The sequence below is a fragment of the Artemia sp. Qi Xiang Cuo genome, chromosome 21 (assembly GCF_049724085.1).
Source record: "Artemia sp. Qi Xiang Cuo chromosome 21, ASM4972408v1, whole genome shotgun sequence".
NCBI lineage: Eukaryota > Metazoa > Arthropoda > Branchiopoda > Anostraca > Artemiidae > Artemia > Artemia sp. Qi Xiang Cuo.
Window position 1 is genome coordinate 21553535 of NC_142814.1, and position 11847 is coordinate 21565381.

Genomic DNA, 11847 nt, shown 5'->3' on the forward strand with positions numbered 1-11847 from the left:
AACACAGCTAGGAAAGGCTAGAAAGTAGGGCATAGGCTTTTAATAAACATATATATATATATATATATATATATATATATATATATATATATATATATATATATATATATATATATATATATATATATATATATATATATATATATATATATATATATATATATATATATATATATATATATATATATATATATATATATATATATATATATATATATATATATATATATATATATATATATATATATATATATTTGGTAAGGTGGCTCTTTTATCTTCAACCTAGTTTAAAGCTAAAGTAAAAGGGAAGATGTAAATATAAATACAATTTAAATATAAGGAAAAACCTGCAAAAACCTTCGATTTTGCAGGGCATTTTATAGTACTTTTGTTTAAATGCTTTTTTATTTCTATCTCCCTTTTCCTCTCTTAACTAAAGCATACGCAAGACTAATGAAAATTGTAATATGCAGGAAATTATTTGTACTCAGTGCTAGTGCTCCATACTGGGACAGTTTATACCGGGGAGAAATGTTTCTTGGATCATTGTTGAATTATAGATAATATGTTCGCTGTTTCCCTCCTCCCTTTTGCCCTGGAAACATTTGTCTGTTGAAAGTAATTATTACAACAATTTTCTATGAAATTAAGCGAGACATAGAAACCTCCTCTGCTTTCGGTTTTTTTACACTTTCAAGTAGGCCTACACAGAGAACTTAATCCTATGAACATTCTTGCATCTAGTTTTCTGATTTGTTAAAAAAAATAAAAAAAATAAAAAAAAAAAAAAAAAGTACTGCGGTAAGGGTCAAGGAAAAACATCAGTTTCATCCACAAGGAGAACAAAATGATAAAAAAAAATATATTAAAGTAAATTAAGTCTATAAATAAAACAAAGGAAAATAAAGAAAAACAGGTATAATATTTCAAGTAAGACTAAAAAAAAAATACTTTAAAATAACAAAAGTTCGAATTTTTTGACTTCACATCCGGATTCCTTTATCAACAGAAAAAATGAAATAAACAGACCATATAACCTAAAGAAAAGGTAAAGATATAGCAAAAAAATGTTAGCGAAAAAAAATCCCATCTGAATATAAAATGTTATTATATGGAATATTATATCCGTTTATCGGTATTTTCATTTGTTTTATTTGTAAATGGAAAAGCAGGGTGGTCTGACAAATCATTCAATAATTAAGTCTTAAGTTAGATTAAATTGCATAATTTCGTGATTAGATTGGTAATTGGGCGTGTTCTCTTTTTTAATTTAAAATGGGACAATAGATCTTTAATTTCCTTTAGTGACATCTCTTTTGTGGTCTATGATCAAAAACATGACCTGCCAAAAAAAGTAAACAACATATGTCTGTGACCAACCTCTTCGGAAAGAATGAAAATTTTTGTTGTTTTGTAGGTAGGAGTTTGAAACCTCTTCTGTAACTATCCGATATTACTAAACTTGATGATGTTACTTTCATCAAACTACTCCCCTAATAAAATATTACAAATTTTCTCATGCTAGTAGCTTATGTCAGTATATTCTATGTTAAAAAGAAATTGTATAGCCTACTTGAGATCACTGTAAGTAAAAAGAGTTTTTAAAATAGAATCCCTTTGTCTACAGTCAAAAACTGAGGAAATTGACCAAATGAATAGCTTCACAAGTCTAGGCGATCTTAATAGTAGGAAGGTGCGTACAAGGAATATGTAAAATATAAAGTAGTTCAAACACATTGGTGGTTCAAACAAACTTGAACCACCATTGGTGATTCAAACTTTAGTGGTCGTCCTTTGGTGGTTCGAAAAAATTTGTAAAAATAGAATATGGCATTGGTCAAGTAAAGTTTTTAAAAGTTGGGCCTCGGAAAATCCAAATAGGATATTTTTTTATATTTTATCTTTGATGTTCTATAGGCTAAATATTTTCCAGAGGAATTCTCTGATGAATGTGATAGGTACTCATTAGAGTAACTGTATCAACAGTTCGTGGTAACAAACTGTAAGTAAGGAGCGTCCCGGCTCAATAGTAACCAAAACTGTAAGTGAATTTTGATACGAATAGATCTATCAAAAGAATTGGATTTTTATGCTGATTTTAAATGTATAAGTTTCACTAAGTTTAGTTAATGTAACCATCAAAGGTTACAACCCCGAGAATATTTGCCTTATTTTTGAAAAAAGAGGGAAACACCCCTGAAAGTCATAGAATATTAATAAAAATTTCACCATCAGATTCAGCGTATCCAAGAACCCTATTTTAGAGATTTCAAGCTTCTATCTAAAAAAATATGGAATTTTGAATTTTTTACCAGAAGAAAGATCACGGATGCGAGTAAATTTTTTTTTTCCCATGGGTGATCGTATTGACCCAGTGGTCCTAGAATATCGTGAGAGAGCTCATCCAAATGGAAATTAAAAGTCCCAGTGTCCTTTTTACGTGACCAAAAAGTTTGGAGGGCAGCTAGGCCCCTTCCCTACTCCTTATTTCCTCAAAATCATCCGATTAAAAATTTGAGGTAGCCATTTTGTTCATCATAGTTGAAAGTCCCAATAACTATGTCTTTGGATATAACATAACAAGTTTTTCAACTGAATGTAAGAAGCAACATTAAAAATTAAAACGCACAGAATTTAATTACGTATATAAAGGGGGTTGCCTCCTTCTCAAAACCTCGCTCTGTACGCTGAAGTTTGAATTTTGTCCCAATTTCTTCAGAGCAACTCCTGAAACTCAAGGGTGCTTTAATTGGAACAATAAGAAGCTTTTTATAAAAGTACTAAAACACTTTAGTGTAAAGGGCAAGTTGTTGAGGAGGAGGCAACCCCCTTCATAGACGTAATAATTTCCGTTCGTTTTAAATTTTATTCTTGCTTCTTACTTTCAGTTTTTATGTAATCCCAAGTAGTATCTGTTACAGAAAATGTGGTTTGACGTTTTGTGGAATGAAAGATAAAGTCAATGACAGTTAACCGGGAATTCTAAAAAAGTGAAGATTGTTAGGTCGCATTTTACAGATGATATGATGTCATTTGTCTTACTTTTTGATAATCCAGCTGAAGGGCCGTACACACGTAACTTTTTTCAGTGCCGGTTTTAGAAGCTAAGTGGGCAAACGATAGCGGAACAAAAACATTGCCCTATGCGCAAAATTCAAAACTAAACATCATGGACACCAACAGTCGACTGCAGTTTATCAACTGCAGTCAACTGCAGTTCAACTGCAGTGTTGCATGATTGATCTCAACTTAGTTCTTTTGATTTTCTGCTGAAGAGAAGGGAATGATTGAGGATTGAAACACCTCATGAAGGACATATTTTTAGAATTTTTTTGGCCCGTTTTTGTAAGCCAGCACCAAAAACTAGAACATCTTTCAAGCTCGAATCGCTGCCATTTTCTTCGCAATTCGGTTCCTATTTGCCAAATCGGTGCCGAAAAAGCTAAGTGTATCCGGCCCTTAAGGCACAACGAAAGCAGGATTTTCTCTAATGGGTTAAGAAGAGTATATAGGAAAACATTTTAAGGAAGTAAGAACATCATAAGAAAGAGTAAACATTAAATCTCTGAATAGATAGGAATGGAGCTCTTAGCAGTTTTGCAATATAATTTCTCGTTATGAAATTACCACTACCACTAACAACTCTCTAGAGCACCAAGCTGTCTGAGGCCAACACAGCTGTGCACAGTTCTCCTCCATCCCTATCTATTCAACGCCTTTTTCTTTCCACCCTCCCAGGAAGTTTCAATTTCCCTTAAGTCTTTCCTTATGACATCTTCCCACACCACTCGGGAACGAGCTACTTTTTGCTTGGCCCTAGACAGTTGACCGAAAAAGACAGTTGGCCAAAATTCTTTGTCAATTTGCCATCCTTCATCCACAAAACAAGTGAAAGGTCGCTAGCCTACATATGAACAAAAACTATGTTTATTTTCAGTTCTTCGGTAAAACACTATCATAGTATCCCAACTACCCAACTTTTCCTTATACATCTGTTCCGTACTTTCATTGCAACCAACTTCTTATTGTAGATATGTCTGTTGCTGCAGCATTATATTAAGAAGAGTAAGGATTACTTTATGGCACCCTAAAATTAGAGCTATAAATTGCCTTATGACATTATGAAAGGCTGTTCAGATGGTCACCAAAGATTTAAAAAGGCTTAGAAAGCCATCTGGATATAAATGATGGTGTTTGGTTATGACAGGTCCTGGCCTAGTTCCAAGGATTATATTTATGACATAAATGAAATATTTACTGCTTTACAGCGGAGGGGCGTAAAATAGTGTCCCCAGAAATATTTGCACAAGATGAAAATGAAAGATCAATAAACTATGGCTTATTATTTGTCAGATAAAAGTCATTTGCAGGGAAATTTAGAGAAAGCAAATAACACACAGATTAAGATATGTGCACCCATATGAAAGTTTTTGGTGCATTATTTTTTCGCAGTTTAACGGATTCATACAATACTTAAAATTTACTTCGCGTTATTTTTTCTTAGATAAAAATAAATACATTAAATTTTTGATTAACCGGAAAATTTTCCTATTTTTAATCAAGTTTAGATCATTTATCAAGAAAAAGTCGAAGCAAAATTATAATTCTAGCTTGGTGAATGAATAAATCTGAAAATAAAAAATCCAATGATATAAGTATCTTTTTCTTTTGATACAAACTACTGGCTTTAATTTAAAGCTGTAAGCCTGTTGGAAAATTTCATATTTTACAAGAAACAATACAATTTTAAGCAACTTAAAATAAGACACATTTTAAATAGTTCATTTTTTTACCCTTTAAAAAGTTTAGGCTAATAATTTTTTGAAGGATTGAATAATTGCAATTATATTAATCATTTGCTGCATGAATAAAGGGCAAGTGGAACTTGATCATTGACAAAAACGTGGTGGTACAGGGGAGGGCGGTTCCGATAGTATGAGGTCCTCTTTTAGAACCAGCAGGCGTTTTTTTAGAAGACCCCACAGCCTTTCTATGACAAAAAAAGAGTTAAAATAAGTATAAGTCCTTTTAATAGACAGTGAAAAGAGAGACGAAAAGCTCTGGATATTTCGATCACATACAGCAGTTATCATCATCAATAGATAAATATTTGCCCATCAGCCGTTTATCTGCTCATCACGACCACTGTTGTGTGTGACTGAAATATCAAGAGCTTTTTGTATCTGTTTTCACTGTCTAATAAAAGGACTTATCCCTATTTTAACTTTTGTTTACTAGTTACATGAATTTTTACTTTTTAAGTTTGACTTTTTGTAGGTCTTACTTTTTGCATCGATTCTGTTTCCAAATGTTGCAATACAACTCATTTTGCAATGCTGTATTGCATTGGTTTGAGTAAACAAATCCCTTCATTTATTAAATACTTTTTCATATTCAGTGGGTCCCAATAAAGTGAACCACAGAGAAACAGAGGGACTTCTTGTAAAACCCTCATAATTAAAGATATATTTAATCTTTTCATTGGCTTAAATTTTCATACTGGAGAACTAATCAGGCGGAATTTAATTTTATGTTCTTTTTAATAGTTCAAAATTTCATACAAGAGAATTTAAATCTTCTGTTCTTTTTAATTATTTAAAATTTCACACGGGAGAACCAATCAGGTGTAACTTAATTTTCTGTGCTTTTTAATAGCTTAAATTTCCACATAAGAGAATCAATCAAGTGGAATTTAATTTTCTGTTCTTTTTAATAGCTTAAAATTTCACATAGAAAAATCAATCAAGCGAAATTTAATTTTCTGTAAATTTTTATGGCTTCACATTTGAATGAATTTCACACAGGAGAATCAATCAGGTCTAATTCAAAATTTATGTTCTTTTTCACAAAGCTGAACCAATCAGGTGGAATTTAATTTTCTGTTCTTTTTAATAGCTTGAGTAACAATCTAGTTATAACCAATACGGTGTTTCGTCATAAAATGGCCCATTAGTTAACAGGAGTAGTAATGCAATAGGCACCACGGGACGAGATCTAAAAATAGCCTATGACGATAATATGTTAAGAACTGGACTCCAGGCAGAACAGCACCCTATATTCCGACCATGAATATATATTTACAGGCAAACGGGACTTTCAAGTGTTAGAATTCAATTTACAGATTATTGCTGATTGAGTCTTCAGGAATTTGTCACATTTTTAGTGCATGGACATTGACCTACTTTATAGGAGGGAATATAATACAGCGCTGCCATGTACAACAGTACCTCTATTATCTACCTAGCCGATAAAGCTGAGGGGATAATAATACAATGTGTTCTGGACGATCTGCTTTTCATTATTCTTTTTTGTGCTTTCCATAATTTTTTTTACTAGATTATTATATTCTGACAATAATTATTTTACAGATTAGTAGTAAGGGTGTGCACAGTATCAACCCTACATTCAACCCTACAAGAATATGGTCAAAAGTGTAATAGATTGAAAACCTACATGAAAATATACATTGGAATTGCGCAAGAAAAACCCATGGCTATGTCATTAAACTTACACGTGAATATTCTAAAAGTTGGCAAGGTTTTTGTTTTTGATAAAAATTGCACAATGAATGTACCGTTTGACGTGGGCATTTTTTAGGAGCCAATCAGAGACAGTGATGGTTGTTCAATATACGATAACTTGATTGGTGATTCGGATTTGAATAAAAGGAATGGTTTTTATTACAATTCATATTAGTAGGAGAATTGAATTCAGAGAGAATAGTTTATTTGAGAGGATATTAGTAGAGAAAAATGAGTGGTGCATTTACATTATTGGAGATTAATGATGGGACCGGCAGCAGCAGCAATGATATACGAGTGTCCAATGTAGCTGTGGAAATAGCCGCTGGCTGTTGACAATGCCTTGAATGGGACAGTATGTATGCTAGATACGTGATATCATTAAGCAAGTTTAAGCCGGAGGAGCAACTATGTTTTTCTGGAAATGTGGATATTCTCCATATAAATAAACTTCGGTCAGCATTAGATGTCCTATCGAAATATATTGATGAGAACAAAATGCATCAGTGAATATTATTATTGTAATTATGCTCAATAAAATTGTTTCTAAATCAATGCTATTTTTCTTTCTAAAGTAGAGACTAGTGTGTATTTTCTAGATTAGAAAAATTCTAGTTAGTCCGTAATGGGTCGTGAGAGAGTTAGGACTCTAAAAAAATGGCTAGATTTGAGAAAGAGCAAATCATGGGAAATCTAGTGCTTATAGAAAAACGTTTGATTCTACATGCCAATTTTCTAGAGCTGTCTATTCAAAGGAAGATATTTTCTCGGGGAATGCTTGTCGATATAATGAAAACTGATTCTCCATCATTTGACTATTGTATGAAGCTTCTACGTCGTGGTCCAAATGCATTTACACAATTTATTGATATATTGATCACGACACGGCAAAATGATATTGTGGATATGCTTTTAAACATTAGTTTAGAAATTTAGGACTTTTTTTCATGAGAAAGATGGCGCTCAAAGATAATTTACTCCGCTCTTTAGCCTCAATAAAACTATGCATTGTTTCTAGCATAGATTTTCTTTGACGTCATTGGTGTCAAAAAATGAAAAAATGATCCATGTAAACTCGTGAAGTGTATACACACTAGGAAACTTTTCGTCATGCTAAGATTGTGCCATTCCTGATAAGTTTTCTGAAAAGTGTGGACAACACGACCCATGGCCGTTGCATGAATGATGCGATATAAACCTAAAATGTAGTAATTTCTTTAAGGACGGAATGTGCGAATCTCGTATTAGTGGCTACCAATGTTCCAACTGCCATTATGATAATTCGAATCCGTTAGAGACTACAAATCTCGGTATAATTTGAAATAATCCTAACCGTGATTTTAGTTTATTGCTAAAAGATTGGTATCGTTGTGGTTTAAGATTGTTCTGGGAGGAAGATCCGGGTCAGCGATTCAACTGTTGGAACAGCAAAAGAATATGGTTTCTACGTCATCGTTGTGAAGACAATGGGTGTTATGATTATAACCCCACTGATTTTTATTTGGCTTTGACGGAATGTGATTCGACACTTGAGGACACTGTTTGTGAAATTGCTTCAAATAAGCAAATTGAAACATGTGAATTCTATAGAATGAATGAGAATAGTATCATTGACTATACAAAGAGATGTGAAAAGAGTGAAGTCACACTCTACTGTAGAAAATATGACCCTGGCATTGTAGTACATCAGGATTAATACACTGTGAATTCAGATAATCTACCTGCATTAGTTGTTGTCGATAAACACCTATACCTAGTAAAAGATAAAATCTAAAGGGTAGAAAAGTCGTTTTATCATGTATATAAATTTTTTTATCATTTATTAACAAAAAATTTCATATACATTTTTAGAATATTTTATTTGTGGGGCACTAAAATCTATATTAAATAAGCTTGTAAGTATATTTTTCACTAGAAAGTTGTTCAATCGAGGTAAGTCACCGTAGATGTTGAGTAACTGCTTGTAGGTGTAGCCACGACATCTGAACATGAAAAAGAGTAGTGCATGAAAGCCACATGTCTTAGTCGTTAAGTCCTGTACTCTTTATTGATTTTGAATAATGGTTTTTCCACTGGTTTCAATAAAGTTGCTGATGTAAGGCGTTAGAATTTATACTATAGGCCAAGCGGATCAAAAAATTCAATATTCTTCGCTGTTTGAAAGATGCATAGCCAATGACCGGTCTTCAAAGTCGATGGACTGCTATTAACATTGATTAAGGTATTGTTAACGCTAGAAATTTTTTCAACGAAGTCCGAAGGTATGCAATAGGACTTGTATTGGGACATGTATGGATCCATAATATATACCTCGATTATTTGGGTTTCGCTCATGGTGCTAGGTCTAGTAGAACACTTCTGTCAGGTGTGATTTGCCAATAGCTTTCAAATTTACTCAGTGATATTAGCGTGATACTGTCAGTCAAAGCATCGACAAATGTACACTCTAAGCGTAGATTCTCCGGTCGCACAATGCTCTTGTCCTAGGTCCCCGACAGGTCCGGCACTATTGCCCCATGATTTTTTGAAGACTTAGAATTGGTTATTCCATTTTCAAGTAACTGTGTCATGGTCTAGGGTTTGCATGACCAAGTTATAAAAAGTACTAAAGGATTTTTTGTCAATAGGGAAAGTTTACACTGGAATACCATTCACTTTGCACATACGGCTAGATATACCGAAAAAATTTAAATCCTGGGGGGGATTTATTCCCAGATCCAACAGTGATGCCTTTTTGCACAAAAGCTAGGGCCAGTATAGATGGAATGTCTTCATCGATCAACGATCAATTAGTATAGTTAAAACACTTAATGGCAATACGATGCTGATTGATGATTGTGTGTAGAACGAGAAGTTTAGTTTTGTCACCATTGGCTCTTAGCTTCTCAATTGACAGTGCAACAGAGCTCAGAACTTATTTTTTTTAGACTGGGAGAATTGCCGAGGGGGAAATGACATTTGTACTAGGTGCTGCAGGAAGTGTTTGCTTAAAAATAAAAACCGAGGGGGCCAGCTGTAACTTTATGACAGTCTTGACATTGGGGGGAGGCCATTGGGATATATTGAATATCTCATGATTTAATTTTCCAACCAGATGATACTCTTGGGTCACTGCAGCATTCAACTCGCCTTCGGTACAAACACCTGATCGATATTCATAGCCCAATGATTCTCCTCTCATCTTCTTATATGGCTTTGGTGTCATCACCATACATTGTAAGTAGCTTGCACAGTTGGACAAATTATTGCTAGTACTCACCAATGTTTAATTAATGAATAAATTAATTGGCTTGAATAGGTTTTGCATAATACATTTCTTGTAAGAGAGACCATCTGCGGCAGTTGGTGTGTATTATCTTACATTTTCTTCACTGCAACATTTAAATCAATATTTGTTGAGGGCGAATCCATAAAGTAGTCTTAACTGGAAAATATTTGAAATTGTATATTTTCCGAGAGAGGCTGTTGGGGATGAAATTGTTGATAGTAGCCATACTTGACACTGACATCAACATTTTCAGCATTGAATAGATTCAATGAGGAACTGATTGATGTATATGCTTCCTTGTGAGGGAGATAAGTCATCTTAAGAGAAGAAATCCTTCTTTGATCTAACAATTTTGTTCTTCTTTTTCTTCTTCTGCTTATTGCTCTTTATTGTTTTATTCCTCAAAGTCCTTGTTGATATCCTTCGCGTCCCGCCTAGATAGAGAATGATGAGTGAGTGACGTGCACACCTTCTTTTCAGTCCTTCCCCTTTTTGTTAAGATTTTAGTTGCTCGCCAAAAACTCTTGGTGAAGATCTAATATTTTCCTTAACACTCTCCTTGAAATTCTTACCCGACCCCCAGTCCTGTAGTGTTGAGGCAGCAAAATTTGATGCAGCAGGTACAAGATATTTTCTGGCAAGGGGTAGTGCAGAACCAAATAGCCTAACAAACCAGCTACCAAGACCATAGACAGACATTGTAGTACGCCCCTTGTAGTAGTCCAATCCATTGCCTATTTGACGTGGACTCAAAGCATCAACATAGCAATCGATATCGGAATAAACAAATGGAATTCTTCTATTGTTCATTTTAGTTGATTGTGCTGTTGCCTACAATGGGTCGAAAATTACATGTAATCACTGCTAAGCAATTTGTAATGGCTAGATGGTCGGCCAATTCAGTTCTTAATGTTAAATGACAGAGTTCCTAATACGAAGTGTTTACAGGAACATACTGAAGATGCTTTATATTATAGTGATGAACAAGTTCATGAGATGTTTTTCGTTCAAGAACACGTAGGAGGGGGTCATTTGAAGTACCAACTCTCGATGTTTCCACAAAAGATGCATAGAGAGATATACAAGAGTCTGAGGAGAAACCAGGTGGAAAATCAGCAAAAATAACTTGTGTCATCCTGTAAACGGTGACAGCGTTTGTCCAATTGTTCATATTCTTTTTAAAGCCAAGAACGTCTCTCAAATTATAATTGAGAATAATTATTTCAGTCTCAACAGGTGAGGTAATGTAAATCCTATCGTTTTCCAATGGATAATTAAAATGGAATGTACCATTCCTACGATATGAGATTTTTCTATTGATTGTACGACACAAATCTGTCATATTATCGTATTCAATATATTTCAATTTAGCATCACTATATTCGGTATATTTAAGTGATTCAACCCATTCATAGTCGACAAAGAGTGCCCAATCGAAGGGTATAACTTTTATATCATACACAAATCCTTTGTAAGGATGAAATAGGTATTTTTGAGAATAGAATCGACAAGAGCCACTTCATAGGCACCATCAAATTTGATGGTGGGGGAGATTTTCGTCCAAAAATAACTTTTTATTCAAGTCGTTGTAGAGAGGATCTGAAACATTGGACATGAAAGCTACACAGAAATCATTGGGCATTGTCAATATCTTCAACAGCGATCCAAGAATCAAAATCAGAGTTGTATCCTAGCCACCGAAAAAGTAACTGTTTCTTACCCCTGCGAGTACGTTTAGTATCTTTTCAATTGATAGATTTCACTATTTTTTCACTATTATGCACTATGATATTCACTATTTATTTTCACTATAATTTCACTATTATTTTGTGGTTCATAGTCATAAAAGCCGCCGAGAATCTCTTCATCTTTGGTATCACGCAAACGATAAGTTATGGGTTTAATGTCTAGGATTTTAGCAACCTTAAAAAGTTCGGTGGGGCACAAGTAATTCCCCTTTTCAAAAATATTATTTGTTTTATTAACTCTAATAGTACTGCCAACATTGAACTTAGTTTTTTTCTTGGAAATTAAGTCATTGAGTTACTGTTTTAAAAC

The 11847-nt window shown here is 33.7% G+C and overlaps 1 protein-coding gene across 1 annotated transcript in view; it reads right to left on the bottom strand.

Annotated features, from left to right (window-relative positions):
- Nucleotides 1-10960, bottom strand: part of LOC148939339 (uncharacterized) — a 156800-nt gene extending 145840 nt beyond the window's left edge. The window contains exon 1 of the mRNA XM_089106851.1: nucleotides 10835-10960. Within this exon, the coding sequence (XP_088962977.1) occupies nucleotides 10835-10960 (126 nt within the window). The remainder of the gene's footprint in view (nucleotides 1-10834) is intronic.
- Nucleotides 10961-11847: the final 887 nt, after the last annotated feature.